Source organism: Colobus angolensis, unplaced genomic scaffold (genome assembly GCF_000951035.1).
Source record: "Colobus angolensis palliatus isolate OR3802 unplaced genomic scaffold, Cang.pa_1.0 Scaffold336, whole genome shotgun sequence".
Taxonomy (NCBI): Eukaryota; Metazoa; Chordata; class Mammalia; order Primates; family Cercopithecidae; genus Colobus; species Colobus angolensis.
In genome coordinates, this window is record NW_012116666.1 from 1,943,776 (window position 1) to 1,966,791 (window position 23,016).

General features: G+C 46.9%; 1 protein-coding gene across 1 annotated transcript; it reads left to right on the forward strand.

Annotated features, from left to right (window-relative positions):
• The first annotated feature begins 282 nt into the window (after positions 1–282).
• Positions 283–4,248, forward strand: CST5 (cystatin D). Its single transcript, XM_011952187.1, has 3 exons — positions 283–588; positions 2,573–2,686; positions 3,916–4,248. Exons 1-3 carry the CDS (start codon positions 355–357, stop codon positions 3,997–3,999), a joined length of 432 nt encoding a protein of 143 aa, XP_011807577.1. The 5' UTR covers positions 283–354; the 3' UTR covers positions 4,000–4,248.
• Positions 4,249–23,016: the final 18,768 nt, after the last annotated feature.

Below are 23,016 nucleotides of genomic sequence, written 5' to 3' on the forward strand. Positions count from 1 at the left end.
AATCCAGGGTGAGCCAAGATTTCCAGCACTGGGGAAAAGGGGCAGGGCTGGGGGGAGGTTGCAGTCAGGACAGCAGTGGGGAGCAGGAGGAGGAGGAGGAGGAGGAGGAGTGGGAGGAGCAAAGGGAACTTAGGGAGGGAGAGAGGTGGTTAGGGGGTGGAAAGGGAGATGGAGACAGAGAGGAGGGGTAGAAAGAGGAGGAGGAGCCAGGGGTGGGGTCAGGGAGCAGGTCAGGTTGGGGGTACCCAAGTAGGATAAATGCACACCTGCCTTCTGGCCTGGGCTTCCTGCCTCAACCTCATGCTTCTTTCTTCTTGGGGAGATCCAGCTCCTTGCTCTGTGTCCCAGTAGACGATGGCCTGGCCTATGCGTGCCCCACTGCTGCTGCTGACTGCCTTGATGGTGATCCTGGCCAGGAGTGCCTCGGCCCAATCTAGGTTGACCTCGTCAGGCAGCATCCATGGTGCAGACCTCAATGACAAGAGTGTGCAGCGCGTCTTGAACTTCACCATCAGCGAGTACAATAAGGACATCAGTAAGGATGAGTACTACAGCCGTCCCCTGCAGGTGATGGCTGCCTACCAGCAGGTGGGTGCTGCCACCAGCCTGAGGATCCTGAGTCCCAGCTAGGTTTGTTGCCCCACCCCTGGGATCATTCTCAGCAAATCAACATTATCTAAACCTCAGGCTCATTCAGCTTTCCCTGACTGTCTGCTGATGGCCTTCATGCCCTAGGACATTCCCGGGCCATGAGTGCAGTTCAGCCCTGTCCCATCCCCTCCGCCTCTTTTAACCTGCAGGAGCCACTGTGTCTGTGCCATGACCGTGCCATTTCCCAGGGTCCAGCAGGTGTGGGTGGAGACTGTGCTGACTCTGGGTGGGCTTGGTGCTACTCAGGATGAGACCCAGGCCATAAGGCTCATCCTCCTCCCTGAGTCCTCTCCACAGAGGCCACACCAGAGCCTGGCTCTTTGTCCTGCAGAGCCCTGCTTCCCTCCCAAGTCACGTCCCTGGGCACAGCCCCTTAGGGCTAGCGGCCCCCGCCCCCAGGCCAGCTGACCACCCCCTACAGCCCAGGACTGCTGGGTTCCTGCTGGAGTGGAGCACGCCTGACCCTGTCTCTGCCAGCTGATGCAGAGTTAGACCTCAGCCAGATGAAGACAGACAGCAGTCACTCAGCAGAGCGGAGGAAGTGATTGAGTCTGGAGGGAGACAGCTTCAGCAGGGCGACCGAGCCCAGCTTGACCTGCGTCCCCCGACAGAGCAGCAAACAGTGACACAGCGACCACAGGGCTGTATGGCCCGCCAGCCCTTAGAGCTCCTCCATCTTCTCTTGGAAAGTCAGAGGAGTCCAGACCAGCCCTATTTCTCCTCCTGCAGCCCTCTCCCTGCACATGAGGGGCACTCCCTAGTGCCATGGTCCCTGCTGGCCTGCACCTCCCTCTCAAGTGTGACACTCACTTGGAGTGAAGCACAGAATGATGTAGATTGTTGGGCCCTGGAGCCTGTTTTACGGAGGAGCCGACTGACACCGGAGGGATCACAGGACTTGCACGTTTTTCTGCAGGACTTGTGTGTGGTTCCACATGGCGAGGTCTAGCACCCTCATCCCAGGGTCCCTCATCCCATGCTTCTCCACTGTCTGATAAGTCATGTCTGGGGGTGGCACTGTGCAGGGAAAGCATTCAGTTCTCTTCTGAAGTTGCAACCGTAAGACATGCAGGTGTGTGACTCATTTGAGAACTATTGCCTCCAAAATCACACCTGGAATGGAGGCATGTGGGAAGCAATGTTTATTGGCCTAAAATATCGATGTATGTGAGCATCTCATTTCCTACTGATAAAGGAGGAAAAATACCTCTGGGTTAAATGATGGGAATAAGATGTTCTGTGGACTGAATGCCAGGAGCTGGAAGTTAGCTGAAATGTCATCATCAGGTAGCAGAATTCAGTTAATTATTTGCTGTTGGAAGGAGCATTCACCTGGTGTTTAGTCCCTGTCCTGCAAGCCTGGCACCAGGACTGTTTCTTTGTCCCACCTGGTTGGCTCCCCAGAGCTGTGCCTTCTGTTCCTGAGTCCAGCAAAGGGGGTTTTAGGCCCTGGCTTCCACCTGCCCTGCCCCTGCTTCTCCTACTGGGCTGCATGAGACAGCTTGCTTGCCACAACCACTCTGAGCAGATTAGAGGGAATTAAATGCCTGTTGGCTGAGAAGCCCAGGACCTGCCCCAGCTCACCCGACACCAGCCTCTCCAAGAACAAAGGATTTCTTCTGAGGTCTTGGCTCAGGGCAGAGCCACACTCTCCTTGTCATCTCCTCACCAGCTCGGGCACTTTGAGTTGCAATTTCCAGTTCCTTGGTTCTTGGGCTCTCACCCCTCTCCACACCATTCCATCTGCACATACATAGGCATCTATATAAACACAGTACCCCTGCCAGCCAGTCAGTAGGAGAAGGTGGCTTGTGTGCATCAAGCCCTAGACAAGCCCAGTGACTCAGTCACACGGAAGTGCCTGTGTGCGCATGAAACTGACAGCATGCTGTCCCTGCTTCCTGCTCTTCCATGCGTGTAGGTCGTGGGTGGGGTAAACTACTACTTCAATGTGAAGTTCGGTCGAACCACATGCACCAAGTCCCAGTCCAGCTTGGACAACTGCCCCTTCAATGACCAGCCAGAACTGAAAGAGGTATGTGCCTGATGTGGGTCAGGGGCATCAAGAACTGCAGAGCAGTGTGTGCATATGTGTGTGTGTGTGTGTGTGCATGCGCCTGTACTCCTGTACATGCTTTGGAAGGCATGTGTGCATGTGTGCAGACACTTGTAAAGCCATGTATGCAAGGATGTGTTCATGTGTATGGGAAGACGCATGTGTGCTTGGCATACATGTGCAGATGTGTATTGTGAAGTGAATGAATGTGTGTGTGTGCATATGGAGTTTCGTGTGTGCATGAATGTATGTGTGGAATGGTATACACACGTGAGTATGCATGTGGAAAGGTGCATATATGTGCATACATGAGGAAGGTGCACAGGAGTGTGTGTGCACGTGTGTGTGGATGAGGAGTATGTGGGTTCATGCATAGATTCGTGTAGGTGAGAGTTGGTGTGAGTTTCTATAGATGCCTTTGTGTGTGCAGATGGAATAGTGTGGAGAGGTGTGATGAATTTGATTTGCTAGGAAGACTTTAGCATGGTAATGGTTACTGGGAGGTCAACTCTGCCTGCTTTGGGGTATTGCTTATTGGACCAGAGGAAGCAGGTGCTGGTCTGGGTTCTGGTCAGAAAGAAGGGGATCTGTCTAATCCCAGCCTCAAGCACCTGCCTGTAGCCACAGCCACTCTGAGCAGATTAGAGGGAATTAAATGCCTGTTGGCTGAGAAGCCCGGGACCTGCCCCAGTTCACCCGACACCAGCCTCTCCAAGAACACAGGATTTCTTCTGAGGTCTCGGCTCAGGGCAGAGCCACACTCTCCTTGTCATCTCCTCACCAGCTCTGGCACTTTGAGTTGCAATTTCCAGTTCCCTGGGTTCTTCCCTCTGGCCCCTCTTAGTGCTGGCCTGGGTGCTGGGGGTGGAAGAAGCTGGGGGAAGTGAGCCGCCTCCTCCTGCCCTGCACCCCTGGGGCTCCCGAGGCCTTGCACGGGCTGCTCCTCACAGGGCTGTGCTGGGACAGGAATCCTGCAGGCTGGGGTGGGGACCCAATGCCACCTGGTGACTTGGAGCCTTGGGAGGGGCGATGGAATAGTCACTGCCCAGTTGGGTTCAGTGCCCTGGAACTCGGCAGGGGTGGGTCGGGGTCAGGGGACAGTGTCTCATCTCCATCCATTCTCACCCCCATTCTGATGTCCCATTCCTGGGCATCTTTGGCTTTAACTGTAACACACACTCATTTTCTCCCTCTCCTTCCTTTCACAGGAAGAGCTCTGCTCTTTCCAGATCAATGAAGTTTCCCAGGAGAATAAAATTTCCATTCTGAACTACAAGTGCCGGAAAGTCTAGGGGTCTGTGCAAGGCCAGCCACACTGACCACCTCCTACCCCCACCCCTGTAGTGCTCCCACCCCTGGACTGGTGGGCCGCGCCCTGGTGGAGGTCTTCTCATGCGCTTGCACCAGGAGACAGAGAGAGAAGGTGACAGGAGGCCTTTGTTGCTCAGCGGGGAGCTCTGCCCTTGCTCCTTCCTTCTTGCTTCTCATAGCCCCAGTGTGCAGTGCACACTCTCCCAACTCCTGCAATTAAACAGTAGCATCACCTCCCTCAGTTCTTGGCTGTCTGGGGACGTGCTCACAGGCAGGGTTTCTGACGTTCCCTATGAAGCCTCCTTGTCCTGCTGGTGTGGAGATCAGAGGAGTATCTAGGAATTGACGTGGCCACAGTAAGGCTGTCAGGGCAGCAGATGCTGTAGGAGACCTGAGTCTCAGAGCAGGGAGACAGCAGCCAGGTGCTGGGAACCCAGGCCTTCAGCTGCAGCAGCCCCTGGTGAGGGGGTCAGGGAGAGCAGGGTGCCCAGGCTACTGGCCCCAGAAGCTGGGCTGCTGGTTTGGCCTGAGCTCCTGGTCAGACCAGGAGGAGGGGGCTGGCTGTGTCCACACGCAGGGGCCAGGCCTCGGTGGAGCTCGCCAGGCCATAGATACCGTCTGTGCTTGCAGAGTTGAGCAGACTCCAGGGACTGAGCTGCTCTCATCAAATCCCCTAGACACTAACTAGATAGCGATCGATGTCTGCTTCTTTCCACAAGAGACTTTAGGCCCCTATACGGAAACAAAGTCCAAAAGTGTGTGTGTGTGTGTGTGTGTGTAACTGACTGGGAGTAATGCCAGCCAGACCAAAGACAAGCAAGATCACCCAGAGAAAGCAGCGCCTGCTGTCATCCATCCTGGGAGGGTGTGCCCCAGTCTGGGTGGTTTTGTCAATTCACACCTACCAGCCCATTCTCTGGACTTGAAGTTTTAAAAAGTCCTCATGTCAAACTTAATATTAGGGTTAGAGAAGTTAAAACACAAATGGGACTGGCATGAAGTGGACTGTGTTTTCCAAGGAGGATGTTTCAATTAATAAAAACAATCTTAGTGTCAGCATCATTCATAGAATGGTAGATATTTGTGCCTCTAGCAGGAGGCTACAGTCCTAAGTCACATGGCCCCAAGCCCACATGGTCCTTCTCTTTGCTATTTTAGTTCAGAGAGAAGGGGGTGCAGCCCTCAGGACAGGAGGTACCTCTGGTCCAAGGCTCTGAAATGCCTTCCCCACTCAGAGCTGAATTGACCAAGGGTGGCTGCCATGAACACTGAGGGGGAAATGACAAAGGGGAAGCTGTTGAAACAGCCCTGAGGCCAGCACCCACTGTGCCGCACCGAGGAAGCCAGGAGGAGAATGGTCTGGCAGGCAGCATGGGCAGCATCTGCTTCCATTTGCTCTCCACCCCCATGGGATTTAACCGAGTGTGTGATGTGGGAAGTGAAGCAGTGCCCAAGCAGCCATGAGAGGGGGGGTCAAATCTGGGCCTCACGCTCTCAGCGGAGGGTGCACTTAGTGATTCAGGCTTCTACTGGAAGAGAGGGGCCGAGGGCAGAGCAGCAGGTGCACAGATGTTATGGCTGGGGGCAAAGTCTTCCCTGCAGGGAGGCGCTCATAATTTTCCATGTGGATGAAGCATTTTTAACCAAAGGAACCACCATCCAGGCACACAATGAACAGCTGATTTTTTGAAAAACAATCCCTTTCTGACACAATTCTCTCTACCTTGGGGAAGATGGTGTGATGTTGGAGCTCTGCACAGGACTCCCCCCACCTTTTCCCTGAGTATCTGCTCCCTAGGAGCAGAGCAGGATGTGGGGAAGCTGAGAGTGAACAGGTCCATCTGCTGGGCACTGAGCTGTGTCCTTGGAAGAGGGTAAAGACGGTTCCTGATCAGGTCATGTTAAGTGTCTTCTAGGAGTTCCTTCAGAGAAAAGCATGCACCAGATCATAGGTAAAAGATGGAAACTGCAGAGGCTGGAAACCCCTCATCCAGCATAGAGAAATCACTCTGGAAGGAGGAGTGAGTGGATCAGAGGCCTGGGAAGCACGAGACAGCCCAGTCTTTCCTTGGGCAGGCATACGCTCTACATGATCACAGGCAGAGCAGGTGCTACAGGGCCTGAGGCTCATACAATATGGGGGATTTCTGTATGAAAAATAGAGCAATATTAGCAATACAAAAGAAAGCACAAAAGTTAATGTCTATTTAGGAAAAGAAAATAAACTATGGCAAGAATACTCACTTTTTAAAACACTGAGATATACTGCAAACACCCACAAAATCCAGAACATAACACACATCCTAGTGCAATCAGCCACCAAAATCAGTACTGTAGTCAACACACTCAGTATTGGGTTGCTGCAATAAGGCAAAAAAGTCACAACAAGGATCCTCAGATGACTCAACAAACAAAGGAAAAATGGTTATCACAGGATTGGAGGAAGGGATTTTGAGGCTGGATTGATGCACTCAGAGCATGGCAGGCTTCTGTGTAAAGGAGCCAGGGTCAGGTGTGGACTGCAAAGTGCACCCAGCTCCTCCTACATCCTCAGAACCCATAGGGTTCAGGCAGATGTGAAACGTTCCATCCAGAAACCCCCTCTCTGTAGCTCTGTGCTTCTGTGTAAAGGTGGACCTAGATCCTCCAGGCAGTGGGATGTTCTTCTCAGTCATAAGCAAAGTTTCTGACAGTCCTGACGCTAGAGAACAAGGTCTTCCATTGAGTCAGAAGGCAGCCGTCAGCCAAGGCAGAGGCTGCTTGACATTTCAAAGCTGCAGCTTGAGAGAAACATTGTTTCCTGTTCATGATGCCACTGGCTTTGACCCCATCAGTCCATCCATCCACCCTGCAGAAGAAAGGGCAGATTTGCCCTTCTTTAATCCACATGATTTTTACTGTCTCATATAATGTTTTCATTTAATTAACTGGTTGACACAACTCTGTAATATTTTCTCCCTATGTTTCCGTATTCAGCTAATGAATCACTATTTGCCTCATCATAAGACATTGAATTTGTAACAGAACTTTTACAAATACAGCAGAAAGATAAACCAGTCTTTCCACTAACAGCTTGATGATTTGTGAACTTAATGGTTCATAACATCCTTTTTCTGCTTCAAACTCCTATTGGTAATATCAGGCAATATTTCCTGATTGTTGTCAAATTCGGAAAAGCCTCTTGCAGTTTCCTTTCATATGTGAGCTCTAAGATTTTAGTGCTGTCTAAATTTTCTAGACATAAGATTGATGATCTTAAAGACTCTTTGTATTAACAATACTCACTAACACAGCATTTTTAAATGGTCACTGTTGTGTGGTGAGCTTCAAAATTGTGCAAATGTATCATGATGTGCTATGTTGATTAGCTCATTAAATGTTCAGGAGTTTGTCCTGGAAGAAGTATCTCTTCAAATCGTCTCACCTGTTGGTCATGGTTTTATATCCCTGTTGCCTGCAGCTGGGAGGGTCATCAGGATAAGAGGGGAGGCACGTCAGCCCCACCCCTCCTGTCTGTGCCACTCACACACATATGGGCAGACTCCAGTATTCTTGCATAGTGCGTGGGCAAAGGGGGACGTGATGGAGGAGACAAATCCACCAGCCACAAAAGTAGAAGGAGACGTGAAGAAGAGGTGAGGAAAGGAGAAACCATGCAGAAGAAACTGCAGAGGCCTTTGGGACCTGCTGAGAGGCTTTCAGCCACATGTAAACTAAGTCCCTAATTAAAAATGTCTTGAATGCAAAGAGAATGCTGTACCCTCATGATAAGAAGCCCCTGTATAAGGCAGTAGCAAGGTGGTTGCAATAGCTCCAGACATCACATCATCAACACCAACATCCAGAGGCAGAAAGAGCCTTGGGAAGAGCCTCTGTTCCACACCTACTTACTAAATGTGAGGAGGCTTCTCCCTGGCTCACCACCCCTGCAGTCTCATTGGCTAGGGCTGGGTCACATGCCCACCCCCTACACCAGTTCCTGTTAGGAATTCACATCGTCCATTGTGTCACCAGCACTCCGTGAAACCTGTGGGTAGGATGGCAGCATCCTGGTAATAGCACAAACTTCAGATGATCAAAACGATGACATGACTGGAGAGGGAATAAATAAATTACGCACACATATGATGGAGCTATCACTAAGAAGAATTAGATAGCAATAAATGTGTTAAAATGAAAAAAGTGTAATACACTTTGAATATATTATTTTATAGAAAACAAGATCTATATGGTATGTTAATACAAAGCTCTTTCCAAAATGAAACTAAACACACATGTATGTATGTATATAGACATGTACACAGACATATACATATATCTATACACACAAACACATCCGAGGGAAAGAGAGAGAGAGAAAGGGGGAGAGGATGAGAAGAGAGGAGAAGAAAAAGAAAGAGGAGAAGAAATTTGCATTTTTCTGTTTCATTTGAACGTTATTACAATGTGCATATGTTCTAATTATTTTAAATGTCATCCATGGGTGTCTGGGTGATGATATAGGTTGTTTTTCATTGTACCTCCCTATGTCTGCATTTTAAAAACTAACAAACACGGCCGGGCGTGGTGGCTCAAGCCTGTAATCCCAGCACTTTAGGAGGCCAAGACGGGCAGATCATGAGGTCAGGAGATCGAGACCATCCTGCCTAACACGGTGAAACCCCATCTCTACTAAAAACTACAAAAAACTAGCTGGGTGAGGTGGCGGCACCTGTAGCCCCAGCTACTTGGGAGGCTGAGGCAGGAGAATGGCGTGAACCCGGGAGGCAGAGCTTGCAGTGAGCTGAGATCCGGCCACAGCACTCCAGCTTGGGTAACAGAGCGAGACTCCGTCTCAAAAAAACAAAAAAACAAAACAAAAAAAAAAAAAACTAACAAACGCTATGACTAAGTGTCTATTGGTGTGGTTGACATGCCTGCATATGCTTAATAGCACATTAATTATGAGTGATTCAGGAGTTGATTTTTAGCATCAGGGGCTTCCCCTGCCCCCTGAGTTGCAAAAGTCATTCAGTATTCAATACATTTTCCTTGTTTTTCATGACACTGACTATTTCTGGATAGATCCTCTCTCAGCTACACTGTGAGCTCCTGGGGAAAACAGAGTATCTTCGTTCACATTCCCTAAGGAGCGTTTACTAGCAAAGAGCTCACCATTCCTGTGGACACAATGATTGCAATTAGCAGGTGGACTCCAGCTTGGATTTAGAGTGCTTGATGTATTTCATTTTCCTGTATTCTACTCCCATTGAGTGTAAGGAGGAGGTAGCCTGCTGCTCAGTTACGTTAAATGTAAGAAACATCCAAGTTTGAAGAGGTTGGTCTGCATTTAATTTCAGCACAAGTTTAGAGCATTCCATTCACATCTCAGCACCCATACTTACACATGGAAATGGTGGGCAGTCAGTGATCTTATTAGGAATCTGATGAAAATTGTAGAAATGCTGTGTGTGTGCACATTTCGGCATAAACACATTCATAAACTTCAGAGTATAACGGAGTTTCTACAAGCTCTCGATGAACTCTCATATTAAGGGACTTTGATCTGGAAACCTCACCAGCCATTGTCAATTCCCTTCCTCTTGCCTGTCCCTGAGTGCAAAGACTGAAAGTATCAGGCAATGGACCACTGGACTTCCAAGCCTTCCTCACCCCTGGGGAAATAGAGCTCAAGTCCAGCCAACAACTGCTAAGCACTCGGCCAGGTGACTACTAAGAGAGTATCTGCTGGATAAACAGGGATAAACAGAAAGGCCACTGAGGAGAGTTCTCTCTGTCTCTGTCTCTCTCTCTCTCTTTTTCTCTCTCTCTCTCTCTCTTTCTCTCTCCTCCCTCCCCCACCCTCCTCTCATGACCTGTGACCTCCTCCTGCTCCTACTCCTCCTCTTTCAGGCTGTAGTGTGGGACAGGATGGTGTCCAACTCTGTGGACACCACCCCCACGACCTTTGGTAAATAGCCAGTGTCGTCATGGTCATGGGAGAGACGGCCAGTGTTTCTCAGGACTCCTACTACCTGCAGCCAGGACGCTCCTAGGAGCGATGGAGCTGACACATTACTGTCAGTCCCAGAGCCAGGGTGACAAATGAAGCTTACTGCATGACAAGAACAGAATTAAGCTGAAAATTACATGACCTGACACCTTATCCTCAACCTACCTCCTACTTATTTACTTAAGAGTACAAGGGGTTTCTGGTACCTGCCCAACCTTCCTCATCAGGTGGATCAAAGAAAATCATATGAGTGAAAATATTTCACCAAGTCCAATACAGATGGACACTTTGGTTTGCATTTCACTAGGGATGAAGAGGGGAAAAAAGACCCAGCTGAGCAAGAGATTTTTGGGAACAAGTAACTTTCCAGATGAAGCATTGGTTTTCTTCAGCAGGTCTCAGATGTGAGAATATTTGGATCATCTGTTGAAGGGAGATATCCAATCTCCTAGACAAAAATGTTCCAAATTCAAAAACTTAACACCCCCGGTAGTTTAAAAGGCAGGATGTTTGCGATGTGGGTCCTGACTCCACAATCTCTTGGTTAGGGTTCCTGGAAACAGACTCAGATGGAGATTCCTGGGCAAGAGGCTCACTGAGGCCTGTGCTGGGGAGGCAGGGCCATGGGGCAGGGCAGAGGGAGAAGTCAGGCAGGGGTGCAGCTCAGCAGAGGCCACAGCCAGGCCCGTGGAGAGCTCTGCAATGGGGATGGTCTCAGAGTGGTAGGGTATTTGGGCAGGAGTCAACATTTTGTACCCCCATATAGACCTATTATTTAAAATAGGCAATTCCGGGAGGGGCATAAACTTGGACAAAGCAGCTTCCTTTGACTCAGATCAATGCTCACAGAGGGACTCAGCTGTGAGCCATCAGTGGCCACACTCCCAGTAGCTGAGAGAATGAAGTCTCACTGGTAAAGGGGAAACTGGTGGATGGAGCCTCTCCTGAGAGAGCTAGGGATGTCATCTCTAGGAGACTCAGTTAACTCATCTGTACAATGGGAAGAATTATAACTACGACTACGTATGGTCATTTAAGAAATAAATGAAATTTCGATCCTCTCATGAAGTTATTAGCTGGTTGTTTTGTAGTTTCTATTGCATAGTTGCTTTACAAGGTCTGTGGACTATGTACTTAAGTTTGTTTTTATGGTAGCAGGGATCTTTCTTTCGTTTCCATGTGTAGTCCTTCCTTAAGAATTTCATGTAAGGCTGGTCTAGTGGTAAGAAATTTCCTTAGTGATGGTTTGTCTGAAAAAGATTTTATTTCTCTTTGCTTATAAAGCTTAGTTTGACAGGATATGAAATTCTTAGTTGAGTTTTCTTGTCTTTAAAAATGCTGAAAATAGGGTCCCATCACTTCTGATTTGTACAGTTTCCACTGAGAACTTTGCAGTTAGCCTGATGGGGTTTCCTTTGTACATTATCTGACATTTTTCTCTAGATGCTTTTAAGATTTTTTTATTTAATTGACCTTGAAAAGCCTGGTGACTATAGGCCTTGATGTCCATTTTGTACAGTATCTCGCAGGTGTTCTCTGTATTTTTTGTGTCTGGATGTTTATGAAACTCGCAAGATTAGGGAAATTTTCTTAGATTACCTCAAATATGCTTTCCATGTTGTTTACATTTTCTCCTTCTCTCTCAGGAATGCTAACAATTCAGAGGTTTGGTCATTTTATATAACCTCGTATTTCTCAAAGACTGTTCACTTTTTTTGTCTGACTGGGTTAGTTCAAAGTACCAATCTTTAAGCTCTGAAATGATTTGTTTTGTTTGGTGTAGTCTAATAATAAAACTTTCAATTGTATTTTGAAATTTCTTCAGTGGAGTTTATCAATTCCACAAGCTCTGATTGATTTCTTTTTAAAATGTGCATCTCTTTCTTCATCTCTTCATTTTAAAATGTGCATTACTGATTGCTTCAGTAATTTGTTTTTGTTTTTTTTCAACCTTGTCTTGGATCTCATTGAGCTTCCTTGCAATGTATGCTTTGAATTCTTCATCTGTCTGATTAGGAACCATTGCTGGAGAGATAATGTGATCCTTTGATGGTGTCACAGCATTCAGATATTTCATGGTGCCAGGATTCTTGTGCTGTTTTTTCTCATTTGGACACATTGGCACTTCTAATTTTTGTAATTATTTTCATGCAAACAGATTTTTTTTTATATCTTTCTTTATGTCATTGTTTTTCTTTCCATTTCTACCCCTCTCTAGGGGGTGTGACTATAGGGCTTTTGGCTTTGCTTCTATAACCCTATGCACTTTTGTCAGCATGCTTTATATTGGGCTGTGCGGTTTGTCTACAGGCCAATAGATGGTGCTTCTTTGTAAGAGTTGGCTGTGGCTAATGCAGATGGGTATATACTTGATTCTTGTTTACTGGGAGAAGCTTTCTGTTGCCTCTGGCATTGGGCTGATCCTGAAATGCACCATGGTGTGAGCTCCCTGCCCATCTCTGGATGAGGGGACCAAGATGGGCAGGCATAACTACAGGTGCTCCAATAGCAGGTACAAGAACCAGCACTGAGTGGGAGTTCCAGTGGGCATCAATTGAGCACCCAGAGATGTGCCTAGGCATGAATGTGAGAAATCTCCTTGGACTCCAGTTCTCTACAGGAGGTAGAACACCTAAATTCCTAATCCAGGGGAGTGGGTGCTCCAGATGCCTGGATATCTGCCTGGTCATGGAGTGCAGCAGGTGCTGTGACACCACAATCTCTGCACAGGAAGGTTGGGCCAGCTCAGGCTGTTATTGCAGGTGAGCAAGTGCTCTACATGTCTGGAGGTCTGCCTGGGCATGGAGCAGAGAGGGCCCTGCTTCACCACTGTCTCCGCACAGGAAGGGTAGCGCACCAAAGGCTGCTGATTTAGGCACACAGGTGCTCTGAATGCCTGGAGATCTACCTGGGTATGGAGTGCAGAAGGCCCTGCTGCACCACAGTCTATACATAGCACCACAGTCTATACAGCTACCCAGGCTGCTGATCTGAGTGAGCAGGTGCTCTCAATGCCTAGAGATCAGCCTGAGTGTGGGTCGGAGAGAATCCAGCTGCTCCATGATCTCAGGGAAGAAGTCTGGTGCATCCCGCACTGATACACAGAGACCAGTTCCAGGCACCAAGATGACCTTGGCTGTAAGTCTTATCACCCAGGAGAAACCATGGCTGCAGCAGCCCTCCTCTTGCTCCAGACTTGCAACAAGGGTGAGCACAATTCCAACACCTACTACTAGGGCATTTTTCACAGTCACTGCTCGATTCTAACTATGGAGGCCCCTACCCCATTCTAGCACAAGCACTCTAATCTGGTCCAGACTAAAATGAGCTTGTGGGCAAGCTGCTGGGTCACCTAAGAATGACTGACTATATGAGCCCAGATTAAAAATGGCATACTGCTCTTTGTCCTAGGTCTGGGAAAATGCCAACAGCTTTTTCCAGTGTCTTTCCCTTTCAGAGTGCCCAAGCATCTCCCCAAGTTAGCTCCAGGGCCTGGGAGAAACTAAGTGCTCTCCCTTGGCCTGGTTCCGTGGAATCCCCAGTGGAAAGGTACATCACAGATGGAGACTCCACCCCCTCACATTCTGGGACATCACTCCCTTTAATCAGGAACACATTGTCATAGGGGCTATTTGCCTGCATTCTCCTCCCCAGCGTCTGAGGTGTCCTTCAGGATTCTAGTGGATTCCCACTCTCCTTCTTGAGTAAAACTCACAGAGCTGATCACTATGTGCTATTTTGCTATTTCCAAGTGCTTAAGGCACATTGAAAGCTTCTAATCTGCCATTATGGGAAAGAGTGCACAATGTTTACCAGAATCCCTGACCTCTGCCCCTTGAAGGCCAGTAGCACAGCCTCCCAAGTAGCAACAACCAAAATTGTCCTAGACATTACTAATGTGCCCTGGGAAGCAAAATTGCCCCAGGTTAATAACTACTGACAGAGGCACCATGGCATCCCTATAGCAATGAATGAGCACGGGCACCACTCGAGATTGCGTTCTGAAGTCACCACAGATTTCAGTCAGTAATTCTAGAGCTGGATGAAGGAAAGTATAAAATAGATCTAGAACTTCTTGTTATTAATACATGTGAAGGTAAGGATAGGCTCTAATAATAATGGAAACATGTCAAGAGAACAGAGGAAGCTGCTTAAAGGAGCTCTTGGTAGTCAACTGTGAGATAATCTACACATTGGAATAATAGTGGTAACAGATTATAACTTACCGAATAAAATAAGAAACCATGAGTTCCATCTATGGAGAGAGAGAAGCTAGGTAGGTAGGTATATAGATAAATAGACAGATGAGAAAAGAAAGTTTTCATTACAGTGGAATGAACACCATTAATAAATACAGAAGAAATGATGAAGTTAGAAAAAAAGATAGTCACAATAATCATAATAATCTACTCAGGAAAGAATTATCATTATATACTAATGGTAGAAAGTAAAAGTTTAATAAGAAGTAAAACATAAACCTATTTTCTAAGTATTGCTCCATGAAATATTTATTAATTACACAAACAAAAAAGTAACTTTAGAGTGGAGAAACCTGGAAGATGCTATCTAAATCTAGAGATTAATGTTAACATCTATCAGCAATGTTAGGATGATGGTATCGTGGCCTCCTGGAATGATGAACTGAGGGACACGGTATCACTTCTATAATTTTCATCTGAAAGAAACGCATAACCTGCATCGAATCCATTGATGACCCCAACAGAAAACATTCTACAGAATAGCGAGTTATTTTCAAAAATGACAGGATAACAAAGACAAGAAAGAATGAAGAGCTTTTCCAGATTAAAGGAGACTAAGGAAGCTTGGCAAATAAACACCATTGATAAACTGTCTGAACAACAGACTAGACAAAAGGATGTATCCACACTGGCATCATGATTTTGCTCATTGCACTGAGGTTGTGTTAGAGAATGTCCATGTCCTTAGGACACACACATGAAAGTATCTGAGGATAAAAGAAGTCATCTCTGCAATTTGCACTCAAATGACTCAGAAAAACCTATAAAAGTTTGTACACATATAGAAAGAGAGGGAAATAGCACGAGACAAAATGTTAAGAGTGGGAGAATTTGAGTGTATACAGGAGCTCTTTATATCACTCTTCCTACTTTTTGTAAGTTTGAAATCACTACGAAATAAAAGGTACAAAAAATAAAAATTCAAAATGCAGCAAAGTTCTGAGTAAGGATCACCTGACACACACAGGCCTGTGTTGTCCGCTATTTGGGAAGTCATGGAAACACCTCCTAACTTCTCAGCCTAGCATACATGCGTCGGGGAAATGACCAAGCCATTGCGTGACGAAGCTTCAGGCTGACTGGTTACTAAGAACACGTTTCACTAGCACCCACACTCTGTACTGTTCCTTAGAGCAGAGACAGGGTGTGAGGCAGAAGGGACTGTGGCACTGCAGAGGATGCAGGGACAGAGGCTGAGGAGGAAGCACCCTCCACTTCCCCCAAATGGTGTCACCTCACAAGAGATGGCCATGTTCCCCACCTCATCCTACCTGCATCTCCCTTTGCAGTGCAGGGGGATCACTGCTGTTTCCCAGCCCCCTTCTTCTATTTCCTCTTGAGTTTTCATCATAAAACCCCATCCTGCACATGCACACCTTCACAATTATTTGACTATGATTCCAATACCACGTGAACCACATTGGATGGGAGTAGAAGTGAATTCTCTATTAGGAAGAACTCAGGAGCTAATATATTAAAAATGTAGTCCAAAAAAGGCTTTACCAGGCCATACCCTTTGATCAGTCTGTTTTTATGGAAAATAAACACGGGCCTTCGGAAAGGAGTTTTCCTCATATGGAGGATTCCTTCTAGGGAGCCAGCACTTTCCAGACACCCCAGGTGGAACTGAGGAGACTGAAAAAAGTCAGCCTTGTTAGCAAAAGTTTAGACAGCCACTGCCAGCATGAAAGCCATAGGCTTCCTGGAAGCATGTGCCATGTCACAGCACAGAGAAGAGGGGTTTTCCTAGATTCAGGACTGATGGACAGCTGTCTCCCCTACTGGAACAAAACTATACATGCATGCCCTCTGCCACGTGGCTAGTAGCAGCTCTCTCCAGAAAATGCAGCATAAACCCCAATTGTCTGTGTGCATGGTCATGGGTCTTGCTTGGGCCTACAGGATGTTAACAGATATGACAAGGACAGAGACCTTAACCCTGCAGATACGAGAGGTGGGTCCTCCTGCTCCCCACCACGCCTTCATGAAGAAAAACAGACGCAAGCAGGCACAGCCCCATCTACATGGGCCCCAGGATGAAGACACAAGGTGAGCCAGACTAGGTCTGCTAAGCCCCAGCACACCTGCAGGCTCCAGAGCATGACAGGAACAGTTTATTGCTTTCAGTCTCTAAGATGTTAAGGGTTTTTCCTAGGGAACAGCAACTGGCTCATACATGATTTATTCCATTTGCTGCTGTACACCTTCTCCACTCTTTTCCTGAGTGAACTCTATACTGCCCCCACAACCATCTACATCCCATAAGTAATTAAGCTGGTGGTTGTAAAGAAACAGAAGCTTTAAAAGTTTCCTTTTGACAAATCCTCAAAGCAGCCCATATATCAGAGATCCAGAACAGCACTTAACTCTTCCCAGATACGAATAAGCAATCCAAGAGGTCTGTGGGGGCACAGTATGCTGGTTCTCTGCACTGCCCAGGTCCTGGCTCCCAACTGTAAGTTAACAGCACCTCAGTGAGAAAAGGGGAAGATCCCAGTTCACCCTGTAAAACAGCACCCTAACCCTAAAGTGACATGCTAAAGAGACACAATGGATAATGCAAATGACCACTGAATGGCTGTTCCTTTAGAAAGCAAAACAGAATAATCACAGAGGCTGGAGTCCACTTTTAGCTTTTATAATCTGATGCACAAGAGAAACAACACATGCAGGAGTGGAGACTCCCAGGTTGGCTGCCCCATTTCTGTTTGATTATTTCTCAGATATTTAGAACTTTCTTTTTATTATTATTATTATTATTATTATTATTATACTTTAAGTTCTAGGGTACATGTGCACAATGTGCAGGTTTGTTACATATGTATACACATGCCATGTTGGTTTGCTGCACCAATCATTTACACTAGGTATTTCTTCTAATGCTATCCTTCCCCTATTCCCCACCCCACAATAGGCCCAGGTGTGTGATGTTCCTCACCCTGTGTCCAAGTGTTCTCATTGTTCAGTTCCCACCTATGAGTGAGAACATGTGGTGTTCAGTTTTCTGTCCTTGTGATAGTTTGCTGAGAATGATGGTTTCTAGCTTCATCCATGTCACTACAAAGGACGTGAACTCATCTTTTTTGATGGCTGCATAGTATTCCACGGTGTGTATGTGTCACATTTTTTTAATCCAGTCTATCATCGATGGACATTTGAGTTGGTTCCAAGTCTTTTCTATTGTGAATAGTGCCACAATAAACATACATGTGGATGTGTCTTTATAGTAGCATGATTTATAATCCTTTGCGTGTACATCCAATAATGGGATCAGTGGGTCAAATGGTATTTCTAGTTCTAGATTCCTGAGGAATTGCCACACTGACTTCCACAATGGTTGAACTAGTTTACACTTCCACCAACAGTGTAAAAGCATTCCTGTTTCTCCACATCCTTCCCAGCACCTGTTGTTTCCTGACATTTTAATGATCGCCATTCTGACTGGTATGAACTGGTATCTCATTGTGGTTTTGATTTTCATTTATCTGATGACCAGTGATGATGATCATTTTTTCATGTGTCTGTTGACTGCATAAATGTCTTCTTTTGAGAAGTGTCTGTTCATATCCTTTGCCCACTTTTTGATGGGGTTGTTTGACTTTTTCTTGTAAACTTGTTTAAGTTCTTTGCAGATTCTGGATATTAGCCCTTCGTCAGATGGAACAGAATAGAGCCCTTGGAAATAATACCACACATCTACAACCACCTGATCTTTGACAAACCTGACAAAAACAAGAAATGGGGAAAGAATTCCCTATTTAATAAATGGTGCTGAGAAAACTGGCTAGCCATATGTAGAAAGCTGAAACTGGATCCTTTCATTACACCTTATACAAAAATTAACTCAAGATGGATTAAAGACCTAAATGTTACACCTAAAACCACAAAAACCCTAGAAGAAAACCTAGGCAATATCATTCAGGACATAGGCATGGGCAAGAACTTCATGACTAAAACACCAAAAGCAATGGCAACAAAAGCCAAAATAGACAAACAGGATCTAATTAAACTAAAAAGCTTCTGCACAGGAAAATAAACTACCACCAGAGTGAACAGGCAACCTACAGAATGGTAGAAAATTCTTGCAATCTACCCATCTGACAAAGGGCTAATATCCAGAGTCTACGAAGAACTTAACAAATTTACAAGAAAAAATCAAACAATCCCATCAAAAGGTGGGCAAAGGATATGAACAAGCACTTCTCAAAAGAAGGCATTTATGCAGCCAACAGGCACACGAAAAAATGCTCATGATTACTGGCCATCAGAGAAATGCAGATCAAAACCACATTGATATACCATCTCACACCAGTTAGAATGGCGATCATTAAAAAGTCAGGAAACAACAGGTGCTAAAGAGGATGTGGAGAAATGGGAATGCTTTCACACTGTTGGTGGGAGTGTAAATTAGTTCAACCATGTGGAAGACAGTGTGGCGATTCCTCAAGGATCTAGAACTAGAAATACCATTTGACCCAGCAATCCCATTACTGGGTATATACCCAAAGGATTAAAAATCATGCTACTATAAAGACACATGCACATGTATGTTTATTGCAGCACTATTCACAATAGCAAAGACTTAGAACCAACCCAAATGTCCATCAGTGATAGACTGGATTAAGAAAATGTGGCACATATACACCATGGAATACTATGCAGCCATAAAAAAAGGATGAGTTCATGTCCTTTGTAGGGACATGGGTGAAGCTGGAAACCATCATTCTAAGCAAATTATCGCAAAGACAGAAAACCAAACACCGCACGTTCTCACTCGTAGGTGGGAATTGAACAATGAGAACGCTTGAACATAGGGTGGGGAACATCACACACCAGGACTTGTCATGGGGTGGGGATAGTGGGGAGGGATAACATTAGGAGATATGCCTAATGTAAATAACGAGCTAACGGGTGCAGCACACCAACATGGCACGTGTATACATATATAACAAACCCTCATGTTGTGCACATGTACCCTGGAACTTAAAGTATATATATATATATATAAAGAAACATGTCATGGACCCAGGAGTTGCAGGTAAAATTATAAATCAATACATGGAAGGTATATATTGGTTAAGCCCCAAAGGTGGGACGTCTCAAGGCATGGGCTTACAAGTTTTATGTGGGTTTAGGGATTCTTTAGTTGGAAATTGGTAGAAAAAGTTAAGTTTTGTCTGAAACATGGAGTCAGTAGAAAGGAATGCTAAGGGGGTCTACTATCTGTCAGGTGATGCCATGACAGAGTCAGGTTGGAAAGCAAGTCACAATGTACTGGGTAGGAAAGGACCTTTTTGATGAAATTTTATGGTTTGTAAGGCATGATTCCTCAGGTCCTTAAACAGGAATTTATGGCACAAGTATACATATGTAACAAACCTGCACGTTATGCACATGTACCCTAGAACTTAAAGTATAATAAAAAAAAAATAATAATAAAAAAAGAAAGAAAGAAAGAAAAAAGGTCCAGAAAGATAAAAGGTTGAAGACTGTGTTCAGTCCTCAACCTGCATTCTCTAACATCTGCCAGCAGCTGAGCTCTTGCGTGGGGGGCAGGTGAAGTGGCGTTCTTCATGGCCCCACCCAACCTTGGACCCCTTTCTTTCTGTGTGTTGGCAAGTTTGTGGGGACATTGTGAGAGCAGTTCTTGTTCCATTCTTTCCCCACCTCAGGAAGGGGATCCCTATGCTGCTAGCTCCAGCACCTGAGAACACATCTCTCTCATCTACCGCCGCCTTCATCCCCAGGCTCTGTGGGTGTGCAACCTGTCCTTCTGGGGCGCTTGGTCTCCCTTGCTTCTTGGCCTGAGCTGGCCAGCCCTACGTGGTCGCCTGAGCAGCCTGTGGAGGAAGGTGTTCTTTGCTGAGCCCTGACAGTGTGATTGAACATTGGAGGGACCTGGGTCTTCACATGTCCTGGGCTGCTTGTTTCCATCAGACTCATAACATCTGTTGTCTTGGGGCCAACCAAACCCTACTGCCCACATCTAAGGTCAGTTTTGTTAGTGTGATCCATGCATGGGTTCAGGTTTAGCTCTTCAAAACCATCCGGCCTCTGTTGACCCATTGAGTCAGAGTCAGGATGAAGACTTAAGACCAAGACAGTTCCATTGACTCACCGAATTTTTGAGTTTATTAACAGCAACATTTTTGTGTGAGCATGAAAAGAAGTGGAGTGTGTGGACACAGGGGCTGAGACAACTCTAAATTGTCTCCTTCTCTACCAAGGCTATGTTAGCCTTGGGCACACCAGGATGGACACAGACATATATAAAAGGGCTTGATGCAGTGTAGCTTACCCTTCCACTTTCTGCCACATGAGGACACAGCAGGGAGGCCCTCACAAGATGCTGGCACCTTGGTCCTGGGCTTCCCAGCCTCTAGAGCTGTGAAAAATATGTTTCTGTTTTCTGTAAATTACCCAGCCTGTGTTATTCTGTAATAGCAGCACAAACAGAAGAGGACAGTTCCTTTCCCGGGCTCAGCAGGGGCCAGGGAAGAACCAGAACTCCAACTCACAGGAGGTATATGGACATGAGGGACTCTGGGTCTTGGGACCTGAAGTGGAGATTTGGAGTGAGTGGGAGTTGTTCTGAGACTACAAACAGGGCCAGGACTGACAGCCGAGATGTTTCCTTGTGTATGTATCCTGGCAGTTCCCTGCCTTCCGCAGGCTCCACCCTATCTTCCCTTCCTCTGTCTCAAGGAGAGAGTTTTGGGGAGTCTGCAAAAACCTCCTCACATTTTCCTTGTCACTTTGTGTTCATTATTATGGTCAATCTCCCCAGGGCTGTGTCCCAGCCCTGACCCCCTGGGAAAAATGAAAAGTGTCCAGATGTCCCCCAGCAGATGGGAAAGTGGCCACAATGTAGAATAAAGTAGTGTATATGTAGCACATTTTGGAACTAATTTATACTTAGTGTTTTATTCTACTGCTGCTTGTGATTTCAGCTTTTCAGCTGTAACCATTTGAGGACAGCCAAGCAGAGGTTGCCATCTTTATATAATGACTCAGGGACAGCAGATGAGAGATTAGGAGCTGAGGGGTACAAGGTTAAATGAGAACTCACATTTCTGGGGAAGGAGGAAGCTAGTGACACTACACTACAATCTGTGCCCCTTTTCCTTCCTGGGGTTGGGGTCCAAGGATGCTACTGACCAGATGTTCCCAGCATGTCTCTGGTCTTAGCCTCTGGCACAAAATTTGCTCAGGGCCCCACCTCATGGCTACACTCAACATCTATGAACCCAATTTCCTGATTCCTCACTGCACAGATTCCTGAAGGAGGAGAAGTATAGCTATCTCCAGGAGCAAGTGCAGACAGGCAAGGCAAACTAGGAGAGTTCTTTCCGAAGGAACAGGGCCTGCAATGCGAGACCTGTCCTCTAATTAGGCCTGTGCACATGAGTCATGCCATGCATGATGTAGAGTCTGGAAAACCAATAAAAATCAGCACATGTCCCAGAAATTGTGGATGCCCATTTCTTGGGGATGCAGAAAATGGTTAAAGACCCACACATATAGTCTGAGTCAGGCAGGAATTAGTGCATCCTCCCAGGGGCCAGTGCCTTGGAGTGGGCTCCTCTCCCCTTGCTCCATGAGGGATGGCTGTGCTGCCAGAGGGTCCTGAGCCAGGACCCCCATCACCTCAGGGGGCTCACTCCCCATGAGACCCTGTCCTGGGAGCTGCCTCAGAAATGGTTCTCGAATGGAATGAGCGGGGTGGATCTTTTGGAGGACACTTGCTGGAATCACGGTGGATAAAGCGCCTCCTCTGAGCTTCCTTCTGCTGACGGAGTCAGGGTCAAGAGAAGAACCAAGGGTGGGAGCAGACAGGAGAGGTGGTGGGAGGGTCTCAAAGGAAAATCTGCTCAAGTCTGGAACAAGGCAGGGCAGGGCTGTGTGGGTTCTAGAGACCCACCCACCAGACGGGACAAAGTGCAGCAGCTGTGCCCACCTCAGTGCTGGCAGGCCGCAGGGAGGTCTCCAGGCCTGGGTCTTCCCTCTGCTTTGCCTGAACACCCACAGTCTAGGGACCACCCTCCCAGCATCTCTATGGAGGCCACGTGCCAAGATGATGGGCCAAACGCACCACAGGTCTTGTGTTGGGTCCCCCAGGCGGACTCTGAAACGCAGACTGGTGGGTGCGGGTGGTTTATCTGGAGGTGATCCCAGGAGGCACAAGTGAGAAAGGGAGATGGAGAAGGGGAAACACAAGGTGTCTGTTCTCATTGGGTTACCCTGGGGCCTGGGCGTTCATCCTGCTGGGGAGCTCTGAGAACCATGTGACATACACCTCTGAATCGGGTGCCAGGAGGCTGGGAGACTGGGACATTCACCTGCCTCCCTCCTGAAGATGGAGTGTGACTCTCAGACTTGACCTTAGGGGTTGGCAGCCATGGCCGGAGGACCAAAAGCAGCCCAGTCTGCTTGCCTCCATCTGTAGACAAAGTCTTGTTGGGACAGTACTGCTCTTATTTGTTTATGCATTGCCTATGGCTGCTTTCAACATACAAAGGCAGTGCTGGGTGGCTGAGAAAATGACTATAAGCCTACAAAGATCAAAATAGTTACTCCTTAAATCTTTGCAGAAAATACATGCTGAAGCCTGGTCTGGGAGATGTGGACAGGGTGTCTATAGCTGCTGCCTATTCGCAGCTAACACACTAGGTATACATGGACCCTGAGCATTAGTGCTGATGTCACATGTGCTGTGTGGGATCCCGAGTCCCTGTCCTGCTCTATGT